The 25608-nt window shown below is 48.5% G+C and overlaps 2 protein-coding genes across 3 annotated transcripts; both read right to left on the bottom strand.

Moving 5' to 3' along the window:
• Positions 1 to 1934: 1934 nt before the first annotated feature.
• Positions 1935 to 17163, bottom strand: CDC25A (cell division cycle 25A). Its single transcript, XM_005143979.3, has 16 exons — positions 16877 to 17163; positions 14268 to 14353; positions 12217 to 12271; positions 11463 to 11498; positions 11273 to 11309; positions 10785 to 10886; positions 9858 to 9971; positions 8868 to 9002; positions 8154 to 8228; positions 7343 to 7495; positions 6924 to 7016; positions 6628 to 6690; positions 6403 to 6501; positions 5999 to 6129; positions 5550 to 5661; positions 1935 to 4230 (listed from the first exon to the last, which is right to left on the bottom strand). Exons 1-16 carry the CDS (start codon positions 17026 to 17028, stop codon positions 4090 to 4092), a joined length of 1584 nt encoding a protein of 527 aa, XP_005144036.2. The 5' UTR covers positions 17029 to 17163; the 3' UTR covers positions 1935 to 4089.
• A 1712-nt stretch (positions 17164 to 18875) lies between these two features.
• Positions 18876 to 24029, bottom strand: LOC101870645 (E3 ubiquitin-protein ligase TRIM7-like). 2 transcript variants are annotated; one of them, XM_034068284.1, is made up of 7 exons: positions 23606 to 24010; positions 22264 to 22350; positions 21684 to 21914; positions 21347 to 21369; positions 20914 to 21029; positions 20589 to 20621; positions 18876 to 19561 (listed from the first exon to the last, which is right to left on the bottom strand). In XM_034068284.1, exons 1-7 carry the CDS (start codon positions 24008 to 24010, stop codon positions 19050 to 19052), a joined length of 1407 nt encoding a protein of 468 aa, XP_033924175.1. In that variant the 3' UTR covers positions 18876 to 19049. The 2 variants fall into 2 exon arrangements, with proteins under 2 accessions (XP_033924175.1, XP_033924180.1); XM_034068289.1 differs by lacking the exon at positions 20589 to 20621 and having other exon boundaries at positions 23606 to 24029.
• Positions 24030 to 25608: the final 1579 nt, after the last annotated feature.

The raw sequence follows: 25608 nt of genomic DNA, 5'->3' as shown, positions 1-25608 counted from the left end.
CAGGCTGGCAACCTCCATTCCTTGCTCCCAGCAAAGGGAGGGCAATGGGCCCCACTCCCAGGGGCAGAGCCACACTGAAATAGATGAACTGGTGCAGAGTCAGGAGCCAGGACCATTCCCTGACCCTTCCCGGTTCCAGCCTTGGTGATGGGATGTAACTGTGCCCAAAGCAGAGCAGGGACCACAGAGCTTCTGGTAAGGGATGAGGAAATGGCAGGACATCCCTATGGGAGAGGGAAGGCAGGTGAGATGTGACACAGCAGAGTCAACTCGTGCGGGAAAGGGCTTACAGGGCACTGGGTTGTGCCACAGCAGCAGGAACATCCCCATGGGAGCAGCCACTGGCCAGCTCCAGTTCAAAGGAATCTCAAATGATAGTCTGGCCAGATCCTGGTACTAATATCTGCAGGAATTATGCGGCACTGCCACCCATGGACCAGCTCACCAGAGGACAGCTTAGTCACGCTTGTCACTGAAAACCAACGGCAAGATAAGCCAATGGTTTTCTTAACAAAGCAGCTTCTGCCCAGAAAAGCCACATGTAGAACTGGAGTAATGGTTGGGCTTGATCTTAATGGTTTTTTGCAACCTAGTTGATTCTATGAATCTTATTCAAAAAGGATTGCCTGTGTCAAGGTAAAGCCAAGATTTTCATCAGACTTGACTGCAATTCTGAGTGCGACCATCCAGCCAATTCCTTACCCACTGAGTGGTCCATCCATCAAATTCGTGTCTCTCCAGTTTAAAGACAGGCAGGTCACGCAAGACAGTGTCCAAACGCTTTGTACAGTTGTAGCCGATCATTTGAACCCCTCAATCCAAGCCGGTAGCACTTGAGCCCTCACAGGGTACCCTACTTTGCCCTTTCACCATGCTGGGTGCCAGGCAGAGTTAACACACTCTGCTCCTGCCCCAGGCTAATTCCTCCTGGCCTGGCAGAGCCTCAGGTGGGGGCAGCTTCACTTAACAAATAACTACAGACAGTGGCTGGGTTTCACAGCAGCCAGGCTGCTGCATGTGGAGAAGGGAAGGCAGCTGCCTGCCAGGAATCCTGCCTTAGCTGGCAGGAGCACAGGATGCAGGAAGAGGCTCCAAAAGGCTGGGGACTGCCATCACACAACCCTCCATTGGGGGTTGGAGCTGGATGAGCTTTAAGGTCCCTTCCAACCCAAACCACTCTGCAATTCTGATACTATTCTGTATCACAAGCATCCTTTTAGGCCACAAAAGGTAAAACAATATAAAAGAAATCATGAAGCATTGCAGCATGCAGGAGCCCATGGTAAAAGCTGATGCAACCTTCAGCTGCTTTCAACATCAGTTTTAAGGATGACAGATGGAGGCAAGGAAAGTAAAACCAACCCAGTTCTCCGCTTTAGCCTCCAGTGGATTTGAAGCCGCATTGCTTATTTTAAGTGAGGCTTTTAATGCTGACCCCATTGTTGGCCACCTGCTCTTCATTCCCATGCCTTCTGCAGAAGCCATTAACATCCTTGATAAAACAGCACTCTCAGGTGCTCCACTGGGAAAGCATCCAGCACAGAGAAGGATCCTCATCCAAAAATGAGCTGCAGCTCCCCACAGCATAGGTGGGATGCTGGAAACAGACTACTCTGAAATGCAAATGGCTGCAGCCCTACTATGCCCAAGTCAGTTGGGTGATTAAAGACTGGACTGGGGGTGAACTGGGTCTTTCCAGCTCCATCCAGCTCTATCCAGCTCTGCCAGGATCCTGGGCCCCTGCACGAGGCTGTGAGCCCTTCTCACCCAGCTACAGGTGCACACATATCCCAAAAAGGGCCATCACCAACAGAGGGTTTCTTTTCAAGCCATGGTGAAGCTGAGCAGCTCACCAGTACACCTTCTGCTGTGAGACTAGCAGAGATAGACAAACCATCTGGATTTTAAGTACTTTATTCTCTTAGACCCCTGAAGTGTATTACAATTGCAGGGCAATATGGTACAGATCCTTTTTGGAAGCACCTTGCAGCCTTTTCCTTTCCCACCACCCCAACTCCTAATAAAACAGCACACACAGAATTAGCCGGGTGTAGAAAGAGGGGTCTTGTGTCCATCTCCACAGGTTAACAGGCATGGCTGAGCCCTCAAAGCACAAGCTGGGGCTCTTGGCCCACAGTAGCACTGGGGGCTTCCTGTCCACCTTCAATTTCCTAAATATCAGTGCCTTTGGGATGACAAATTGAGTCAGGGGCATTCACAGGAAGCGCAACCGTAAAGCCAGAGATTGCCAAAATGTTTTTATCCACCTGAGTGATCTCAGAGAAGAAAATCAAGTCTCCCTCTGCTTTTCTCAAACAACTGGTGCATTAAACTTTCACGTGGAGCAACTACTCATGCACAAAGTCGCACACAGACATGTTTGCTAAACTGATTATTTACCACTGATGCTTGGTGCAGCTTGGGTGCATTAGCAGCCAGCCTCCCCCTACCACACAGGCCCAGCTTGCTCCAGTTCAGACTTTCCAGGTGAGAGGTGGCCATCACCCTTATAATTCTGCATTGCACCTCCTCCCCCTTCCAGGTCTTCAGTTTTGAGGGAAGGGAGCAAAATCCAGTTTATTTTTTTTAAAATGAGAAAGCTCATGGTTCATGCGTGCAGGCCTCAAGGTTAACAGCAGGGTTTGAAAAAGGAGTTTTAAAAAATCAAGTTAAAATTCCACATAAGTTACCTCCATTTCACTATTTTTTGACACAGGTACAACAACATGCAGGACTAACACACAGGAAGCAAGCCAAGCTGTGCAAAGCATGGATTTCTGCTAAAGAGCCATGAGCTTCCAGGATGTGGGGCTGCTCCTAGGCTATGTGCCAGGCCTCAGGAGCAACACTTCTACCGAGAAGTTCATGTGTGAGGAAGACAAGCTACAGTAATCACCACAGCATTGCTGCAGCAAGCAGCTGGCCTTACCCTGAAACCACTCCTTCAACACCAAAAGCAGCAGCAAAGCTGTTCAGGCACTGTTGTGCCATAGAAGCATGTGTTCTGCTTCAGTTTGTAGGGCTCAGTTACAGGGTACGACACACTCTTCCTTCAGGAATCAATTCTATTTCCTGCCTTTCCCAGCAGAAGGTGCTTCTGCTACTGGAGAAGCAGCTGAAGTCAAAGCAGAGTGGTTTCAGAGCAGCCTCCCAGAGCAGGATCATAAGCATGGCTCCTCACAGCTGAGTTCTTTTCCAGACACAGTTCATGATAATAATATGCAGCCTCGGTGAGAGCAATCACAGTAAATCGCTGCTGCAGGGAATCCTGGGAACAGCTTTGGGACCTGGCCCTCCTGGGATCACTGAAGACACCTCAGCTCCTAGAATTTCTTCCTACTTTGAAACACCAGCACTAGAACTAAAGGAGCAGCCAAATTCAAATCGCTATGAAATAAAGCAATCTAAGAAAGGGAGGTGAACATATTTAAGTACAATAAGTAATTTTCCTTTAGACTGTCTTTATGAGGCTTCCAGAGCAGAACACAGGAGTTCAGTGACCTGGGAACCTCTACCTGTAATGAACCATTTCCCATTTTTTCTTCACCACAATGCATTACACTAGAAAACCACGGAATCAAAGCTGCAGCTGAGAAAAATAATTAACACCCCCCCACCAGCAGGCCACCCTTTAGCAGAAATGCAGTGTAAGTACAATTCATAGGATTCAACTGCAGCAGCATTAGCTTCATTTGACTGTATTTAAATAAAAATAAAGCATTAAAACAAAAAAAAAAAACAGGCACTAAAATATCTTCCCTGCTTATAGCACGTACCCCACGTGCATGGCACTTAGCAGCCTCCCCACCGCTCCCTGGGCAGGATGTTGAGCTTTGTGGATGCTGCAGAACACAAGAAGCCATTTCCAAAATGGAGCATAATCAGAATAGTCAGCAGAATCAGCTCCCAGACAGCATCCAGGTTGCTGGGTTCAAGCCTGCAGCCCCAAGTTCCAGGGTGTTCCCAGTGAGGTGACAGATGAGGAGAGAGCCAGTGCCTGATCACTGCAAGCCAGGAACAGACTTTTCTCCCTCCTACTGCAGCTTTCCCCCTGGACAGGCAGTCTTTGCTCTGAGTTCAGTTCAGCCTTTAGAGCTTCTTCAGGCGACTGTAGAGTTCCCTTTTGCTCTTCTCGCCAGCCCAGGTTCGGCTTTTGGTGCGGAACCTTTTCAAGTCTTCTTTAAAGTCCTCATGGTGCATGGGGCGATAGCTCTGGGGCTCACAGAAACTCTGGGGAAAGAGAAGCTGTTTTCACTGTGGTTGTCTCACAGGAGCAATGGTCTTGTTGAGACCCCCTGACAGAGCCTGCCAACAACTGTTCAAACAGCTACCACCAGAATAAACAGAAAGAGACCACCACCCTCAGCTCTCTGCAGGAGCTTTATACCACACACTCATGAGCAAAGTCAAGTGATATTCAGACTACAGCTACTTCTTGGGGGATAATACCTATTAAATGAAGGACTTCCAGCCCTGTGTACAGAGCTCTCATCCAGATATTCTCATAGACATCAGTACATAAACTAAGGCTATCTAGTATTCACCTTGGAATAGCAAAGATTTGAAGAACACTTGTACCAGAAACCAACCAGCCCCTGGTGCACACAGGAGCTGCCATCGGCTGTTTCATGCTGCCACCTTGAGGCCCTTGGTCCTTCCACCTCAGAAGGGGGCACCTACAGGCCCCAAAACCAAACCCAGGTGCACCCACTGCCATGGGGGAACCATCAGGTCACAGGGAGCACCAAAAACCAGGAGGAGCACTCCCTAACATGAACAGAAGCATCCCAAAGGCTGGAAAAGCCAACATGCCACTGAGAAAGAACACCCTGCATCTCCCTGAAAACACACCAGGTCACAGAACATGAAGGTAATCTAAGAACTGCTCTGCAGTGCAGGGGTCCAAAAGGAACTAAAGCAACTGTCAGGACACAACTTTGTTACACTCAGAAGCACAGGAAGGACTAGCTGGAGAAGGACAAGTACAGCCGCTGAAATGCCAAGGCAGCAGAAGGCAAGGGATACGAAAAGTGCCATCCCCACAGTGTTGCTGTAAGAGCTGCTGGGCATCTTTTAGTTTCCTTTTCTGAATTAGATGTTGAAAACACAAAGCTCAAATTTTTCACTTTGCTATTTCAGTGTGAGACTTCAGGATTGTTATCAGCTATTACTGTCAAGGCTGCCTTCTCTTTCAGTCCTTGAAGGCTGAATAGTCTGAAATTCCTTCTCCAAGTGACATTTTGAACTCCTGGCTGTTATGCTAGGGTAGAAACCAGTTTTATACTATGTCTTGTCATGAAACAAGTGGGAAAACCTTTCAGCTATAGCAGCAAGAAAGTTTTGGAGCATGGAACAGGCTTCAAGTGCCTCACTACCAAATTCTAATTATTCTCAGTATGGGAGACCACATTGAAACAGAGGAGGAAAAGCACCCCTGGCAAAAAAATGTTTTACTCCAAAAGAAGCCTTATTGAGCATGAATACATCAGTATTATTTACCCACTGTTTCTTCTCTGAGTGTGAGATGCATTTAAGTGAACATTACTTACACGGCATCTTAAGAAGAAGTCCCTGTAACCCCCTTTCAGGATGTACAGTTCTGGGTAGTGGAGGTTGGGGTATTCATTTCCCAGCCTGTCCCGCTCTCTCACAAACCGGCACCTGCAGCAGGAAAAGACCCTGCATTAAACCTTACACTCCACAAACACCACATGAAAACAGCTCTCACCCAAAACTTCCCATGCCTGGGGTTACAGAAGTAAGCCACTGTTGCAGCTCACCTGTTTTCTGTTTCCACCTCTTGTGCCAGCACAATTCCAATATACCCCTTCCCACCATGGACTGCACTACCTCCCAACCAGAGCTGACAACCAACAGCTACTCACAATAAGCTGCTTATTAAATGGCCCACCAGCATAGTAACTGGTGCCACCCAGAAGTTTTGTTCCCTGCTAGCACAGCAATAAGTTCCCATAGAGAGGAGTGTGAGATAACTCACATTCGAGGACCCCGCTCTGAAGAAAACTCGCAGTGAAACACTATTATCACTCGTTTGTTATCCGATGACTTAATTGGCTTCTTAAGCAAATAGTTTTCCACATCCTCTTCCATATGTAGGTTTACAGCACCCTGTAATGCACAAGCACATGGAGTGAGTGGAGGATTGTAATGAGCCCATCCCACTTCCTTGCAAGCAGTTTATCTTAGTTTCCCAGAGGAGGTCTGGCAGCCCTCTCTAGCATTGGGAAGACAGCATCAAACCCAAGCAGAACATTACAGATGGTCTGTAACACACCCACATGGCCTTGGATGCTCCTGAATGAAGAGCAGCCCCCATGGTGCCAAGTGACCCCAGTTTGCAATTTCAAACAACTCTACATTGCTCTTACAGGGCCAACATACCTTGATGTGTCCTCCTTCATACTCATATGGGTATCTGCAATCAATTATCACACATTCCTTGATGAAGTTTGCAAACTTCCCAGTCAGCACAGACACAATCTGGGGAAAAAAAAAAAAAGAAAATAATAGAACTGCACAACCCCCCCAGAGTTCAGGTGTTTCAAGGCATTCTTGTCTTGCTCCCCCCAGTAAAGATTTTTTTCTTCCTGTCCCTGGAGCACTTACCATTTCAGAGTCGATATATTTCAAGTCTTGATGTTTGCCATCGACAGTGTGGAATAAATAACTCTGTAAGACAGACAGCATTCAAATGAGAAAATTCCAAAGGCAGGCCATAGCAGTGTCCAGCAACTGTGTATTTTGTAACATTGCAGACAAGAGCCCTTCTAGCCAACATACTTTCCCGATAACTGGAATATGCACCGTTGAAGGGACTTGCTTTATTTGGGCTGCTTTGAGATATCTCCAGTAAGAGAGGCCATTAAAATACTCGAATTAACACTTAACCATTAAATCCTTACCTTTGAGAAGTCACCAATAAGGTCTGTCTGGTCACCATCCAAAATGTTTTCGATCTCTGCTGTGGAGCATTGTGTCTTCACCATTTCCAGATTCTAGAGGAAAATGGGTTAGAGATCAATGCTGAGCACTGACAGCAGAGAGATCTTTTTTCCCACAACATAACATAAAACTCAGAGTTTACTCTGAAGCGTTGAACTACGACTCCCCAGCATCCCCTTTGGACTAAGGTGAAACTCAGACTCAGGAGCATGCAATTGCTGCAGCAGCTCCCCAAAATCTCCTCACTATGGAGAGAGAATGCAGTTTTGCTAGGTCAGCAATTCACCTAAAAAAGCTCTCTCATTAACCTTCACCAGCTAGACAAGTTAGATCCTCTCCTAATCAATTCTGTTACAAAACTGGATGCCAAGCCACTAACCGTTGAGTCCTCAGAAGCTGTTCCAGTCAGGCTTTTCCTTCTCTTGCTTTTGCCTGGAGTATTCTCTTCCTGGGATCTCTCCATCCTTTTCTGGGTGGTTCTTCCCACACCACTAGGCAGAGATGAAGAGCCAAACAGCCGGCATCGTTTGGCCTACGAGGAAGGAGAAGAGTTGTCTAGCAAAAACTGAGCTTGGAAACTAAGCAAGCCTCAGACTCTCAGACCATTACAAATTTTGCCTTATTGAAGACATTGCCACAGCACAGCAACAGTGGGGATATTAACAGGGTCATCTAAATTCAGAACCTACATTTCTTGCCCTGGAGGCTGGGTGAGCCTGGAACACCAGAAGCAACATCAGGTGGTGGCAGTGTTTATACCAATTAACAGACAATTTATCAGCAGATTAAGGAAATTTTTGCTGGAATTTAGCCTCCCTTCACAGTCTCTTGTCAAAATATCTGGCTACAGGGATTCCAGGAAAGTCTGCAGGATGCATTCAAGATGAGTCAATAAGTATCTGATAAGGGAAGTCAAGATCATCTTGCATTTATGAAGTGGCTTTGGAAAAAGAAAGTTAATGCATATATATATGCACACAATGAGCATTGTTCCACACTGACAAAGTCTTTCAGTTAAATAATCTTCAGAGATAACAGAACACTGAAGGGAGCTTATGCCTTATCTTATTGTGTTGGTTTTATTAGGGACACAGGGCCAGAGCCAATGTGATCACTTTTCCCAGCAGTGAAAACAGCTGCAAGAACAAAGTCCCTGTCTCTGTTCTGTTATGCTCCCACAGAACACTCACCCAATTGTCTGTTCTCCTCATGACTAGTGGTGCAGTCCAGAGGCTTGCCACATCAGATGGCATCTCCTCATCATTCTGAGGAAAAAAAGTAAGTTCATTCTCATCTATTCCACCATGGGCAGAGACTAAATACACTTTATGCACAGCTTGGGCCAGTGTTTCAGTTGAACTCATGTTAGTGATGTTTTAGGAATTTAACTCAATCACTAGTCCAATACTATGAAATAATGGAACCAGGTAGAGATGTGTTGGAGAATGTAAGTTACACCAATTCATTGACTGATTAACAATGATGTTCCTCCAAAGCTTTAAGCATTTAAAATTCAATTAGAAAGTCTTCTGCTTAAATAGCTCAGAAGCAATCTTACCTCTAGCTCTTTTAGCAAGTTTCCAAAGAAAAATGCTGACTGTTCCACTAATTCCCTATAGTAGTGCAATTCCCATCAGCCAATACGAACAGGAGGAATTCTTAAATTAGCTGCTGTTCAAACCCCAAGTAAATCTCACTGTCTGCACTAGGAAAGAGCACGTATAAGATAGAGACTGAAACTGAATTGAAAGAGGTGATAACCTTTTTGATTCCCTAGTACCTAGTTTTTTGCAGTCCGACTTTCCACATTGACTTCTGCTAGAGCATATGTGCACCACAGACACGTGTTGTAGCTGACTACTACAGAACAAGTTTCAAAATGCCCATATTTCCTTTGTACATACCTTCAAATCTTGGTCGTCTAACAACTCCAGGAATCCATCATCATCTTCACTTTCAGAGGAAGTCAGAGAAGACTTCTGCAGGAAAACTGGGCTGTAGTGTTCCTGTTTACCCTTGGGTGTTTCACCCATGGGAAACTGGGAGAAGAAAGATAGTTTTAACAACACTCCTTCCCTTTACTGCAGAGAGCTGTAACCACAGAGACAGTGCCTTGCCTCTTACCTACATTACAGAAAACACTGAGTGTTTTCCCCCATCTTGAGTACACTGACTTGGCAAACCCCAAACTGAGTTCCAATACTTCTATTTGATCCCTACAATAGCAAAGTGCTTCATTAGACTCATTAAGCAATAACCCTCATCTGAGAAAGACACCATCCAGGGAAGGTGCAATGGAGAGAAATGGTTGGTGTCAGTGGGAACAGGAGGTAATATAAACTCTCCAGCTGATAAACACAAGATCAAGAGTACTAAGCAGGACGAAGGACCTGATTCAAGGAGCAGAGGAAAGGCTTAGTCCCCCAGCATTGTTTCTGTGCAAGGAAACATCATGGCTTTTCAGTTGCTTCCTGGATGTCATATCTGGACATAAGATCCAGTCACATCTACACAGTTGTTGGAAATGCGTCTGCCTCAATTTAGTTGTTTACTTTATTGATAGGGAAAACAATTATAAACGAAATTATTCTATTCCACATCAACATCCACTCCCTCAACTTGCTGCCACATAAACCCAGCTCTGTACTGACTAATCTTTCAGACTACAGAACAATCCATGTTTCAAACTCCTGATCCTCTTACAAGGCAAACGTGAGAAGTCCTCTTATCTGCAAGACAAGTTTTTCTATTTGACACATTAGTGGTGACTAACAGTGCTGCCTTAGAACATGATGCAATTTTTCTTCTTCCCAATTTTTCTTCCCTTTCTGCATATCTCTAGGTATACAGAAGATTAGGTGAGAATTAGTTGTCAAGAACACTGTTGTACTTACCATCTGAGCTGGAGATGAATTCTGCCTTGGTCCAGGAACACCATTTCCAGCATGGGAATACACATGCACAGAACGAGAAGCTGGTTTGGTTGGCTTCTTAAACTCAAATGGTTCCTGAGTGAAAAATGAACAAAGTTATCATTTTACCAAAATCAAAAAGTGTGTAAACCTTTAGGGTCATTTTATCTTTTTAAGGGTTTTCTTTTTAAAGCTACCTGATGTTGTGGTTTTAAGTTCCCTACTGCCAACATGAGTAGTCTGAAGGCAAATGTTTTCAAGTTAAAGATGCTAGAATAGTAATTCATTTAACATAATTAAGCTTTTATCCTATTGATATCACCCATAGGGTTAAGGCTTTTCTATTTCTTTTGTCAGCCAACTTCTCTGCAAAAGGAATCATTTTTAAATTCTGCTGACACCTGCTCTTCTGTTGAGACCTGTCAGAATCCTACCAATGGGATTTCCAGCAGCAAAGCCTTCCAGACCAAGTAGCCAAAAGGACATTGGTGTTGTGAGAAATAAGGCTTTCCATGCCAGTAGTGGAAAGAGATGGGGTGATCTATTGAAACAGCTTTCTAGAGGCACCCCTCATAGCTATCTAAAGTGAGAGGCATGAATACATTTTCCCTTGCCACAGTCTAAAAGAAGGCAGGCTCAGCAGCACAAAAGTAGAGCTGGGCAACCAAAGTCTTCCAGATTTTTTGTGAATATATAATCAGCTTGCAGTCGCTATGATCAGTGCTGTTGCACTTCACTGCAAGGTCCCGTGAGATAAGCTATGCAAAACTTTGTCATGTCTGAACTACAGCTTGAAAAGGGGAAAAGAAGCCTTTTCTACCACATCCACTGTTGAAGGGGTGTGCTAATCCAGCTCTCTTGGTACCACCTCTTATGCCTATCATCGCAGCAATGGAAAGTAACACTTACATTCTCCTTGTTTTCATCTTGTTCCACCAGCTGAAAAGCATCACCATCCAGAGAATCGGAATGGTTTCTCTTCAGAGCAGGACTGGATCCCAGGAGGCTTTGCTGCAATATTCATACAGAAGTGCCAGTTCAGTATTGTGCAATATATGTCTTTGCACAACTGCATTTAAAACAAAAGAGCAGTTAATAAAGACTGTAAAGACTACAACTCCATCTGCGAACTATGTGCAGGAGTCTATGCTGATATCTTGGTTCAGGTACCAAAAAGAGTCAGCTGCAGTAGTGACAGAGCCACATCACTGATATTTCATGCTAACTTAAATGAGATATTGAGTTTACAAGCTGCAATTTTGACAGTTTTCATTAACTGCCACAGTAGCTGTTCTTGCAGCCAGAAAATTAACAAGTTACAGAATGTATCCAACTAAAAGCACTTAATATGCTAAATCCTTTTAGATTTATAGAATACCAGCACCAATTTCACCTACCGGCAGCGAATGGATTCTTCTGAAAGGCATCCGAATGCTACAATGAAAAATAATAAAAAAGATTTATTTCAACATGTTGTTTTAAAAGACACTAACATGAGTAGAACTCTCTTCTTCTCCTACCCCCCCGTAAAACTCCACAAGCTACCACAGTCACTGACAAAGGAATCGGAAGTAGAAATACACTTACTTCAGTCGGCTGGATTCAAGAATTGCTTTCTCAAACCTAAAAGCAAGCGAGATGCCCCACAGTTAGCACCAAAGCACAGTACACTAAAAATCAACTTTTATTTTCACTTAAGAAGTGTTATGCTAAGCAGAAGCCAAGATACTGCTTGATGACACTGTCTTTCTCAAAAGCTATTTATAGCCAGCTGATCCCATCCTAGTTTTCAGACCATAAGCTAGACTCCTTTCTCCCCCTCTTTTCCTTAAGTTCTTTTCAGCAGCATTTAGACAAGATGCTAGGCTGAAGGAAGAAAAGCTCAATACATGAGTGACCACAAGCATCTGCCCCATCCCTGGCGACAGAAGGTTAAGGCAAAAAATTAATTGAGAGCAGCAAATGCAAAGCTCAAAGAAACTGCTTGGTATCAGTACGAACATATGGATGCATAAATTATAGTTTAAGTGTTGAGTGAAAACTACAACTTACATGCAATTTGGTGCAGCCTCAGCCTCCTGGTAAGGTGCCCATGTCATGCTTAAACAGTCTGGTTGGTACAATAAATTAACCCAGACCCAAGACTTGTTATGTACTCTGGGATGCAGACAAGACAGAAACCCTAGCAGCTCAAGCTGCAGAGCACTGCAGTTTTTCAGAGACAAGAGCCCACTGCACATGTGCCAGCAAAGAAAAGCTGCATCAAGCCTCCTATTAGGCTACATTTGCTAACAATGCAACATGAAATGCCACAAGTCAGACTTAGCATATGGTTACATACGTTTCCTCCATATTATCATTTGAGGATGCAGGAACAGGTGAATCCAAAGCACAACCTGAAAGAGGAGAGATAACAGAATGTTTTCTATTGAGTATTAGCTAGGAAACACAAAATATTGGACACTGCTACAGATTTCCTCAGACAGACCATGAGCTTAGACTGGAAACTAATGCAGAAAGTCCCACCTGCAGCCTCACCTCAGGGTAGAAGTAAGTAACAGTTACAGATACTCCACAGCACTGGCTTTTACCATAATCAAGGGTTAGTGATTTGGGTAAAATAGGAGTAATTAAAAAAAGCACTCATAAGCCCTGCCTAGAACATCATATAGACCAGAGTGCTAATACATAACATGGAACACTCCTGGCTTATTCTCCCTCACACACACACCTTCAACAACTTAGTCCTTTGGGTTTTTTTAAGCCATGTTTTTAGTTATACCTCTTCATAAGATGAAATTTTGGGCTCATTTCAAAAAAAAGTAGTCAAAATGCCCTTCTTAATGCCTGCTAGTGTACTGGAAACAAATAGCAAGCACTTTGTAAGCACAAACCAAGTGAAACATTCCAGCTACATAGCATCTAAGTACAGTCAAGTGTGAAGCTTACTTAAACAGAGAGTCCCCAAGGAGTTTTTGTATTATATTCACAAGACCTAGTGAAAGGCCAGCAGTGTACTGGGTACTCTCTAGACCATCATGACAAGACTTGTTGCTATTTCAGTGACTGTGTTCTAAACAAACAACTACAAAGAATTAACTTGACTAGCATTGTCAGGAAGTGGTCTCAGCACAGCAGAAATTTTAATCACAAGTGTTTTGTAAGCACTTAAGACGTGCTTTGGAGACAGAAACAAAAAAAGCCAAGAACGTGAAGATTTAGCAACCTCGGTTACTTTATCCTGCTCTGTGGTTTGTGAGCTATACTTGTGTTTTAGCGGTTCATAAAGCTCCTTTGAAGGCTGAAAATACTATGCACAGTCAGACTGGTGCATAAATTCAGCTGGAGACACTGATTACCATCACTGGGCTGAACAAGTGAAGTATCAGAAGCTTCCCTGACTCTACGAGTTACAGGGTAATGGCTTATTTCATTTTCACTGATAAAGTATCTCATCTGAAAAAAAGGATAAATACTTCTAGGCAAGTATCAGTATTTCAGGTTTCACACAAACAATCAGTTCATGCTAACTGCCACCAAAAAAACCCAAACCACAAGACAAACCCTGCTCAATGGCCTCAATTCGAGTATGCAGGGCAGGTTAGCACAGTTTGGATTTAAAGAGAGAAAACACACAGTGATGACTATTTCAGTTATCGCCCTCCAGAAACTCAAGTCAGTCCCATTCACAGACGAAAACAGATACGTGATGGATCATAACAATGAAGGGTGAAACACTATCTCCCCATTTTTTAGACCACAGCCCCAACATGCAACTCTAAACACCCCCAAGCCAATATCTCAAGACACCACAGACTAGAGAATGGTGGGATTCCAATTCCCCAGTGAAGCCTATCTTGGGCTATCTTCAGCAGGCTTCATCTTCAGCTGCCTCTGCTGCAAGGAAGGCTGAAACACTCATGACAAGTTGTTTACCTACTACCACGTAGGGAGCAGAACATCAAAGCAATCAGAAACTGGTAGTGATAAACATCATGCTGCAAGTACAAAGCCTGACAAGTCAGCAACCGTGTCTCAACAGCCATCCTAAGAAAAAAAGGGAAAAGCCCTTGTGCCAGAATCCCCCAGTGAGGGGGCTAAACCAGTTTTTCCTCCATATAGCTCTATTACTAACACACTCCAAGACAACTTAAGCAAAAAAAAAAAACAACAAAAAAACAAAAACCCATCCACAACCCAAACTGCATGAATTGCAGAAGCTTGCTGAGTAATGGCCTGCCTCCCTGCTTTTAAGCATGAGAAGTAGCTGCAGGGATTGCAGGCAGCAAAAATTCACTATCTACACCCTGGAAGCTGCTTGTAGTGGAAGGTATGTAAAGATAGGACACTTCTCCTTTCTTACTTGTTATTTATTTATTGAGAAATCCATACCTGAGTCTGTTGATTCTGTTGACACAGTTCTTTGTAAACTACTAGTATTCTTGTTTCCCAGATCTTGCTCAGCGTTTTCATGTTGGCTGTAAAAGAAAATATGTATTTGTTTTAAATGCTTATTGCAGCAATAGATACATATAGGAGTGCCTGCCTGTAAACTTATGGCACAGGTAATCATACCTCAAAACCATTATTATTGGCCAGATGGAAGGATTCCAGCTTAGCAGTCCTACAGACTGCAGTCTCCTGTGCTCTGTGTGCTCTCAAGTACAAGGACAATGTCACCACCAGATCACCAGGCTTACAAATACACTGATCTAACCCCGACAGGGACTAACACTTCAGGTTTTGGGGTTTTAAACCTGCATATGCACTGTGGATAATAGCAGAAGTTAGGCTTCCAAAGGAGAGACAGGAGAGTGTCATTTAAGACAGTAAATGACTATCCTGGTTACCTTTCTGGTCACCTCACGCCAAGCTTTTCTCCATCAGGTGCTATGAGGGGTGTTTTGAACATTTTAGAGCCTGTCCTGAACTGGTGCCTTCACAATGAACATCCTAATATAACAAAGTGACAGACTTTGCAATAAAACTTTAGGACTAAAACCAGTTTATGTCATAGGTTACTGGTGCCTGGAATCATATTTGCACCTCCCACACCAGTCTCCAGAGTCCCATTATCCTTGTCAGGACTACAGCCCTCTCTTTGGCAGTCACTCAATTAATGTCTACACGGAAAAATTAACAAGCTTCTAACTCAAACTCATTTTTACAAGTAGTTAGCTCCCAAATTTTGTTTTATCAACTATGCAAGTTCTTCTCTGCTCACGTAGCCATCAGACCAGTCTAAATAATTCTGTAGGTGAAGAGGCTTGAGGCATCTCCTGCCTGACTGAGCCACATCAAGCATACACTCATTTCATACGTGGGCAGGGGTCACAGCAGCTTCAATACAGAGATGTATGTATCACATGTAGCCTTATCCAAGATTACCTTAAAGAAGGGAAAGCTACTTGAGTGTGGCTCCTCCATCACATGGGTTAATGAAAAAAATGCACCAGGGCATAAGCCAGGGCCACAAACTCAGAGGACACAAGAATGAAATGCAGGGGACTTGGGCAAATTGTTTGCAGGAATTTCAGGAATCTGAAGGAGGGAAGGATCATAAAGAAAGCAGGTGATTACAGAAACAAGAATGATAGAAAATCAGAAAATAAAGGACAAATACTAGGAGAACAAACAAGACCAGAGTAGGCCAGGGCAAACCAGAAACTATACAAGAGGCAAACTACAGAGGTTACTGCAGGAATAATGACATTAAACGAGTTACAACTAGTAACAGCAAAATGGGATTGAGCAACTGCATGTCTGGAGTTCTGGGGAGAGAGGAGCTGCAGAGCTAAGAGAGTGAAGCACTTCCTATATGTGAAATGGCAAAGAGAGGACGGGGTGCATAGGAGCCAGGCAAAGTGGACCAAGAACAGAGCTGAGATACTGCAGCTAATGTGGTACAGAAGGCAGGAAGGACAGACACAAAGGTACCAGAAGTAATTCGTGGGAGAAGGGAAAGCACCCAACATGGGGCTCAGAAGTGTGGCAGACACCCAGATCAGAACCAGGGGAAGATGGTGGCACGTGGTGGGACACCCAGGGAGAAGATGGCCCACAGCACCGGGACCACAACCACATGTGGGCAGGAGCTCCCGTGGGAATGACTAGGGGGGTGGCAGTCTCCGTGCTGCCTGAGGGGGGTTATTCGGTGGGAGCAGGGGCAGGAGGGAGAGTGGAGCTCAGCAGGGGTGAAGGCATCAGAAAAGGTGAGGGTGAAGGGAGTCATGAAAAGCCTGGGTTTGCAAGGATGGCATGGGGGATACATAGGAAGAATTCCTCGAGGCCTAATTGTGTGTGTGGGGGGGGGGGGGGTGTGGGGGTGTAAAGAAAGGAAGAAACAGCTCCTTGCAGCCTCTTTTGGGACGTGAGTTCCTCCAGATTTCAGTGTTAAGGATGGGGGGTGCTTGGAATGAGAGAATAAGGGATGAGGTCCTCGAGACCTCACGTCTGAAAGGAGAAGGAGATTAAGATTAGAGATCCTTAAGGCCTCCATTAGGGAGGAAGAAGAGATCCACGAGGCCTCACTTTTTTAAGGGGTGAGGGTCAACGCCTTGCTTGGGGCGGAAAACGGGAGAGAAATATTTCTCGGGGCCTTAAATTTGGGGGTGGGTAGAAGAAAAAGTCCACAAGGTCTTAGTGCGCTGGAGGCAGTTGGGGGGGGGGTGTCGCTTGTGGAACGAACGAAGAACAACGGCTCGAGTCTTTGCTTTGAAATGGGGTGAGGAGAAAGAGCTCTCCTAGGCCTTGCTTTTGGCGTGGGATAGAGGAGAAGAAACCCTTGAGGCCTAGTATGGCGGGGGTGGGGGTGTAAAGAAAGGAAGAAACAGCTCCTTGCAGCTTGGGGTCAGGGAGGGAAGACGGGGGAGGAAGAAGCCCTCGAGGGCCCGCTTGGAGGTTTGTTGAGGGGGAGCGCGGTAGAGCCCCTCAGTTAGGAAAAAACAGAAGGGATAGAGGGGGATCCCAGGAACAGCAGAAGGGGCCCGAGCTTTACTGACCCGCGTCCCAGCTGCTCCATGGTGAGACGGAGGTTGGAGACCGGCGAGAGGTCGTCAGGAAAGAGAGCCTTGACCACGGCGGGTGAAGCAGAGGAGGCCGGGGAGAGAAGCAGGAGGCGGCGGCGATAGGAACGGCGCGGTGCGGGATCCATGGAGCCGGATGAGCAGAACCGTGCTCCTGTCAGCGCGGCCAGCACTGCTTTGACTGCAGCCGCTACCCGTCGCTCGCTCCGAAGCTGGCGCCAAACCGCCCCTCGACCAATCAAAACCGGCCCCTAAGCGACGTTCGAAGTGGGCGGATAAATTCGCTCACATCCCCCCGCCCACCGCTCTCGTTCTGGCCAGTAAGAACAGCGGCTTGGGGCCTACTCCCCGCCTCCACCTGTTGATTGATGTAACTCCGGACCAATAGAGAAGCCAGCCAATAGGGTGCCCCTGGGCAGCACGGCTGCCAAAGTGAGGACTACATTTCCCAGCATGCAGCGCCGCTCCCCTCCTCGGCAGTGCATTGTGGGAAATGTAGTCCCCGCCTCACCAAACCCCGGCTTTGCCGCCACGTCTTTGACCGTCTCCGTTTAACCGTGTATCCAACCGCCCCGGACCTGAGGGCAAGGGGGTAACGCTGGAACGATGAGGGAAAACGGTCACACTCTGACCGCGGCGGACGTTGCTCTCATCCACTACCTGCAAGACACTCTAGCATTTACCCAGGCACTGCTATTTGCCTTAGAAATGGAAACAAGCCCAACTCTTCAGAGGGCTTACTGCCTGCATTGCCCAATCCCTTCTCTGTCCCCTGCCCACAGTCACTGAGCAGGATGGAGGCAGCAATGGCTGGGCTGTGGGGAAGGGAGTGTTTGCATGGGTCGTCCCTCAGGCCCCAGGCTGTGGACACTGTGGGTGCAGGGGGAGCAGTGCCAGCTCCAAAAACACAGTCTCACAAGTGTAGAAACACACTGAAGTAATGGGTTGGAACTAGATGATCTTAAGGTCCTTTCCAACCCTAACCAGGGTTGAGATAAGAATAGTCCAATAGCTGAAGTATAACATTAATAATATTGTCATAATACTGGAAATAACAAGGGAAGAAAACATAAAACTGAAAGGGGAAAAAAAAACCAATCAACAGCAGTGATGCACAACACAATTGCTCACCACCCACCAACCAATACCCAGCCCAATCTGACCAGTGATGGGTCCTTTTCAGATAACTCCCCCCAGTTCCTATACTGGCCATGACATGCTGTGGTATGGAATATCCTTTCAGCTAGCTTGGGTCAGGTGTCCTGTCTCTGCTTCCTCCTGACTTCTTGTGCCCCTCCTCACTGGCAGAGCGTGAGAGACTGAAAAGTCCTTGGTCAAGCTGAGTGCTACTGATCAACAACTAAAACACTGGTGTACAATCAGCACTGTTCTCAGACTGAAGCCAAAACACAGCACTGCATCAGCTAATAGGAAGGAGAAAAATAACTTACTGTCAGAGGATCCCACACCTCCAGGACACAACCCATGTCCCTCTGCCTAGGCCCTGCCATCCCCCACATCCACACAATGCTCCTGGTTTCTGGTATGCGCTTCCCCTCTGACCACTCAGGCTCCCACAGATCCCCATCACACCCCCACTGCCCTGTCCTTCTAGCCTGGAGAGGCTTGGGCTGTGCTCTCTCTCCAGAGCTCCACTCAACCATGTCCCCTTCCTCAACATTTTCCTTTCAAGCAGGTTTTTAGTTTTCCATCAGCAATTACCACCACCATTAGCACCTCCATGGCTCCAACCTGTTCTGCCTGCAAAGTGATTGCACCCCCATGCTGCCTACAACACAGCACACCATATCAAACAAAGCAAGCCATGCAGCGCTGCCAAAGACCACCGTGGGCAATCAGAACATCTTCCCTGCCTCCCTCCTGCTTATCTCTCTGTGTCCTCAGGGATCACAGGGACAGGTGGACTACTGTCACTTCCAGATCCGACCAGGATACCGGCATGCAGACACCCCCAGGCAGGACAACATGGCTTTAATGTTCCAAAGTACTTGGCAGGGGGAGGTGCAGCAACACACAGAGGAGATCCAACTGCAGGGAGTTTGCACAACGATGGTGCATCATTTCCACAGTTCATGCCTGCTCAGCTAGGCAAGAGTCCAGGCAAGGGACCAGGAGGCATGTGAGCCCATCAGGCACACAACTGTATGTAGGTTTCTTGTGACCAGAGCCAGAAGTATGGGAAGACCTTCTCAGTGAAGGTGGCTTTGAACTGCAAGATCTGCATCATGTTCTCTGCATTATAAAAGGTCACTTGGCCCCCTTCGTAGTCCAGGTGGACCCTGATTTTCCGGAGCTCTTGGTTCAGTTCCAGTGGGGTGGGGGGCATGTGGAGTGCCGTGTACTGGTGATTCCAGTCCAGCCGCAGGGCCCAGATCTTCCCCAGGGCCATGCTGAGCGAGTCCTTCCTCCGAACAGATTCCAGGGCCACACCAACTGCCCAGCTGTCCCCATGCCCTACCTCTAGCTCCCAGTAATGCCTCCCAGCTGTGAAGCCCTCGGAGCCCAGGACACTGGAGCTGCCTGTGAATCTCTCAGGGTTGTCATGGAGTTCTTGCTCTCCACTTGCCATCCGCACAGTCTTGCAGTCCTTTGAGAGGTACAGGTACGGGCTCGCTGTCTCTGGGTCCAGCCATACCTTCACTAATGCACGACAGAGAGGACTGTCAGTCCATTGCCTGCTGAGGAGTGAACCAGCACCTCTCCCTCCTCTGCCCTGGGGCTGGGGTCCTGGGAGCACATTGGGCACTCATGCCAAATAAGTACACACATACAGCACCCGCAGCCCCCTTGAGTGGCATGGGACACAGGACCCTCGATGCCCTCCCCGGTGGGACCCAATGAAGCAATGCTTTCTGAAGCGGGACTGAGCCAGGCAGTGTCCCCACGTGCAGGGCACAGAGATGATGGACCTTGATAAACCTGCTTCCAGGATACTGCTGGCCCTGAGTTTGTGGGGCTACAGTAAGGCTGAGTGTGGGGTAGTGATACACCTCCACGGGTGTAAGGAAGCACTGCCTGCAAGGCAGCAGTGGTGCCATGGCAGTCCCTGCTCCAGCGACTCAACAACTTCTAACCCTGCTCCACCAAGTCACCAGGCAGTCTCACCGCAGAGCTGGAAATGCCCGTTCATGTGGGATGTTCTGCTGCCATCCCGCGGCCATCCCACAAGGCCACAGAGGTGTCACCGCACAATGCCAAACCCACTCCTCTGTAGCCCCAGATTTTGAAGCAGGCTGCATTGTGCTTGCATCAGGTCTCTCATCCCAACACCTGAGAAGGCACAGACCAAGCTCTGCAATGCTGCCAGGACCATGTGGACCCAAAGCACCTGCAAAAACGTTTCCAATCTGTGCCTAAAAGCCAGCTCAAAATGCACAGGGCTCCTCTGCTTAACTACTCAGTCTTACATATCACAGAATAACAATAAAGTCTCCGGCAACAGGGAAGCTGAGGGACTCATACTATCCTGGCTCTCGGCTGGTGTCTGGGTGCTGCTTGGCGCAGGGACAGATCTGGATTTTTATAGTCAAAATGAAGGGACCTGGTTTTAGATAGATCCTGGAGTTAAATGTTGTGGTTAGAGTCCAGCTCTGCACCAAGAACACAAAGAAACTAATTCTGAAAAGCTTTTCTCCCTCATTTATGCTTATCAGCTCCAGAAACTCACCCCTTTCTCTGTCAATCTTACTCAGCAGGGTCACTAGAGGAGGGAAAGGAAGATGCATGAGACTCTTGCAGCAGTTCTGCTCCCCATTAGGACAGCAAGCCAGAGATGTGGAGCTTGCTCCTCAGCTCCCACAGCCCCAGGCTCCAGCAAAGCCCATCTAGGAGGGTCCCGTCTGGAGCAGACGTGTTCTGCTCCCAAAGCATGGTGGTGAGGATCAATGTCTGCAGCTGGGCCCAGGGAAGCACAGCAGAGACAGCAACACACCCGCCTGGGGCCTGGACACCAGCTACACAGCAAGGCATTGCTCGTTGCTGCTTTGCTTTACCTTTGAATTCGGCCATCACAGCTGTGAGCATCTGGGTACTCTCAAAGAGTCTCTGAAGGGTCCTCTCCAGCCCCGGGGAAACCGGCTCAGGGATCGGGGTCTTTGCTGCCTCACACCTGAGGGGGAAAAAACATGGAGAGGAGCTCTGACCCCAGCAGTCAGCCAGCATGTGGGCTAGGAGAGAAAACAGGGGAAAAACCATACAGCCCTGAACTCCAGGGAGCTGTCCCCCAGCTATTGGCATGGGAACCCTGTCTTCAACAGGGGTGCCACGGTCTCTCTGGTTCCATATAACATCCTGTTAAATCCCAAATACCCAGCAGGGCAAAGTTATCTCCCTCCTGGCTGCTGCTGCTCAGCTGGCTGCAGTGTTCCCAAACCTCTGCCCAAAAGAGTCATGTGGGAAGAGAGTGATGTGGAGCCCATTTCATACCTGTCCATGATTTTGCCAACATCCTGGAAGAGAGGAAATACTAGGTCAGCTCTGGCACTGCCAGGAAGGACCATGGTCCCTGCAGCAGTGAGTTACAGCAGCTCCCCTGCTGCATGAAACAGGGAGATGGGGTTGGGGAGATCACACCAATCTCCTGGGCACTCTCTGGTGAGTCACTTGCCCAAATCCTCAGCTCACGCTGCAGGCCCAGCCTCACACCACACACTGCAGTGTTACAGCCCAGCTTCGCTCCCGGGCTGCATGGGCACCGGGATGCAGTGTGCCCCCAGCCTCACCAGGGATGATTGCAGTGCCCAGGTAGGTAATGCAGCCTCACCGTAAGGAACTCTGCCATTGGCTGGTCACATTTCCTCTCTATCTCCGCAATCAGCGTGTCCCGCAGCATTTCCCTCTCTGAAATATTGGAGATGTATCTGCAGCGCTCCTGGTTGAGCTCCTCATGCACCTGGTCAAGCTGGGCTAGCAGGACATCCTCCTGCTCCTGCAGGAACTCCTGCAGCTGCGTGAAAGCATCTCGCAGGCTCTGCTGCTCTGAGGCCACCTTCCCCTGCAAGGAACCCATGCAGAGGCCCCTGAGCCATCCTGTCCTCCGGCTGTCACACCACGGCATGGGAAGGGGGCTGCAGAGAATGGGGCAGGATCACAGGAAAAAGAAGTTTTGGAGAGAAAAAGCTGGTAGAGGGGAAAAAGGGAGGGAAGGATGGATGCAGATGGCCCCAAAAGGACAGCAGAATCTGAGAGAGCAGGAGGGACAAATAATATATGGGATGGACAGAGGGAGAGAGAAAGTGGTGTGGTTATGGAAAAGGAGATAAATATTTATGGCAACTGTGAGGACAGGATGTGGCTATGAAGACAGGAAGGGGCACAGTATGCACATGGAGAGAAACACCTACCAGTAGGCTATCACTTTTGTTTTGTCCCATGGGCCTAAATTCTTCTTTCTCTTTCTGTAGAAGAACCAGGTTGTTCTGGAGTGTCTCCTGGGTTAAAAACACCAAAAAAAAAAAAAGGAAAATAGGGATATTTGGGGGTTACATACGCAGTAGTGAGATGATGTTGCCAAACAGCCCCTGTGGGGCTCCAAGCTCAGCTGCACTCAGAGCCAGCACCCACCTCTCTCCCAGCATGTGTTACGCCAGGCTAGGGAGATCCCCATGCACAGCTGCTCCAGAAACGTTCCTGGAATAGCTTCATGTGGAAAGCCTGAAGTTTGTGGTTTTGTTGGGGTTTTTGGTTTCGCTTTTGGTTTGTTGAGTTTTTTTTCTTTAATTAGAAAAACCACCTTTTGGTGTTGTAAGTGGGATTTGTGGCAAGAGGTCTGCAGTGACAGCAGCCCTGTGTGTGAGGCATGCTCCATAAAATTAACAGTGTTAAATATATCCCCTTGTGCTCCTCCAAGCCATGGTCTGCAGCAGAATAGGGTGCTGGCCTGGGGCACCGCAGCTGACGTGCTGGGGGCAGAGCCCCTGTCCCCTTTAGCCCCAACCCTGGCCCTGGCTGGGGAACATATGGGGCACTCGGGACCTTGTGGGGCGACAGAGCAGGGAGCAGTGAGACCTGCACCCCTGGGTGGTCTGCAGGAGGCAATGGGCAGTGGGAGGCCCAGCAGCCCAAGAAGGGTAGTGGAGGTACAAGGACGCCAGCCTGCCATCAGACAGGGGCCCCAAACCCATACCGAAATGAGGACCCCAGCCAACTGCTGGATGAGGACCCAAAGCTGCAGCTCCTAACCTGTGCCTGGAGAGGAACCCAGCCCATGTGCAAAAGGGACCCAGATCTATGCTTAGAAGGAATCTCAACATGTGCTTGGGAGGAGATTCCAGACTGATGCCTGAGAGTGGATCCCAGACCATGCCCAGACGAGACCCCAGCCTGTGCCCTGGGTTGACTCTAACCTGTGCTTTGAGTGACCCCAGCCCAAGCATGGGGGACCCCAGACCTATGCCTAAAGGGGATCCCAGCTCGTGCTCAGAGGGAACCCTGCTCCGTTCCTGGAAGGGACCCCAGCCCATGCCCCAGCGGGGCCCTGACCTGTGCTCAGAGAGGACCCCAGCCCGCGCATGGGGAGTACCCAGATCCGTGCCTAGTGTGTCCTAGCCCGTGGCTGGTGGGTACCCCAGCCTGTGCCTGGAAGGACCCCAGCCTGTACCTGAAAGGACACCAAGCCGTGCCAGGGAAGGGGCCCAGCCGGCTCCCCGAGAGAACGCAGCCTCCCTCCCCACCAGCCTCCCGTACCCGGAGCTGCCGGGCGGCCTCCTCGGCGAGGCGGGCGGGGTGGTCGCGGTGCTGGGGCTCGTCTCGGCACAGCGGGCAGAGCAGGCAGCGGCAGGTCTGGCAGAAGAGGCCGAGCAGTTCGCCGTGCTCCGGGCACTGCGCCCGCCGCGCCTTGTCCAGAGCCTCCGTCAGCTGCGCCATGGAGCGCAGCGAGCGGTTGGGCCGCAGCGAGGCCGGTGCCACGGCGGCGCGGCACTGCGGGCAGTCGATGGGGCGCGGCGGGACCCCCATGGCCGCGGCTAGACAGGGCCCGCAAAAGCTGTGTCCGCAGTCGGTGATAACGGGCTCCCGGAAGAGCTCCAGGCACAGCGGGCAGGTGGCCTCCTCCACCAGGTTCTTGCTCAGCGCCAGTATGGCCCGCGCCATGCTGCGGCCTCCGGGAAGGACGCGCCGGAGGGGGAGGGAAGGGACCGGGCGGGGCACGGGCGGTGCCGAAAGCTAACGGGGCCCCGGGAGGAGCCCGGGAGCGGCGGGGAGGTGTGTGTGTTCACATGCGTGCGCATCGGTGCCTGGACGTGTGTGTACATACGTGTGTGTCTGCATGCACCTGTGTCAGTGCATGCGTGTCTGGGTGCATACAGATGTATGTGTGTACGTGTTGGGCCCCTCACCACAAGAAAGACTTTGAGGTGCTGGAGCGGGTCCAGAGAGAGGCAGCGAAGCTGGTGAAGGGTCTGGAGCACAAGTCTTGTGCAGAGCGTCTGAGGGACCTGAGGTTGTTCAGAAGAGGAGAACACTCAGGAGAGACCTTACCACTCCACAGCTGCGTGAAAGGAGGTTGTAGTGGGATGGGAGTCAGTCTCTTGTCCCAAGTAACAAACAATAGGACAAGAGGAAGCGGCCTCAAGCTGCTCCAAGGGAGGTTCAGGTTGGATACTGGAAAAATTTGTTCACAGAGAGGGTAATCAGGCATTGGAACAGGATGCCCAGGGAACTGGTGGAATCACCATCCCTGGAAGAGTTCACAAACCGTGTAAGTGAGGCCCTCAGTGACATGATTTAGTGGTGGTCTTGGCAGTCCTGGGATAACATTTGGATCCAATGATCTTAAAGGTCTTTTCCAACCTAGCTGATTCTATGTGTATAGCTCTGCATGCATGTGTATGTATATAGAACTGTAGAATAGTTAGGGTTGGAAAGGACCTTAAGATCATCTACTTCCAACCCCCCTGCCATGGGCAGGGACACTTCACACTAAACCATATCACCCAAGGCTTCATCCAACCTGGTCTTGAACACTGCCAGGGATGGAGCATTCACAACCTCCCTGGGCAACCCATTCCAGTACCTCACCACCCTAACAGTAAAGAATTTCTTCCTTATATCCAATCTAAACCTCCCCTGTTTAAGTTTCAACCCATTACCCCTTGTCCTGTCACTACAGTTCCTAATGAATAGTCCCTCACCAGCATGCGTGTGAGTGCGTGTGTGCATGCCTTTGTGTCTGTGTCTGTGCATATGTGGGCATGTGCATACATGTGTGTCTGTGTATATGCATGTGCATAAATCATTTAAAAACCACTCACTGCAGCTCCTGGGAGCAGTTGGAGCCCTCCTGGGCACACAGGGCTGCAAGCCGGCATGTTCAGCACTGTGCTGCCGGCCAGCACGGCTGCTCTAGCTGTGTCAATAAATGTAGTCAACTATAAGCGCTGATTGGAGGATCGGAGGTGCCGAGCAGGGTCCTTCACAAGGAGGCCTCATGCTTGCAGGAGCCACTTCCCGCCCGCCAGGGTTGGGGGTTTAATACAGTTGAAGGGATTGTGGCAGCACAGCAGCTGTGACATGAGGGAGCTGAGTGTAATCTGGCCCATGAGCCACGTCCCTGCACTGGCTGCCTCGCTGTGTGCTGCAGGCGTGAAATCCCACCACACTGAGCTGCTGCCCTGGGGTGGGGGGCATTCATGCTCCAGATTCTGTCCCTGCCCCCTACAGCCACCACCAGCACTCCCTATGGCTCTTCC

This window comes from Melopsittacus undulatus, chromosome 1, assembly GCF_012275295.1.
Source record: "Melopsittacus undulatus isolate bMelUnd1 chromosome 1, bMelUnd1.mat.Z, whole genome shotgun sequence".
Lineage (NCBI taxonomy): Eukaryota > Metazoa > Chordata > Aves > Psittaciformes > Psittaculidae > Melopsittacus > Melopsittacus undulatus.
Note: the sequence above shows the minus strand (reverse complement) of the source record. Positions and strands in the feature narration are given on the sequence as shown.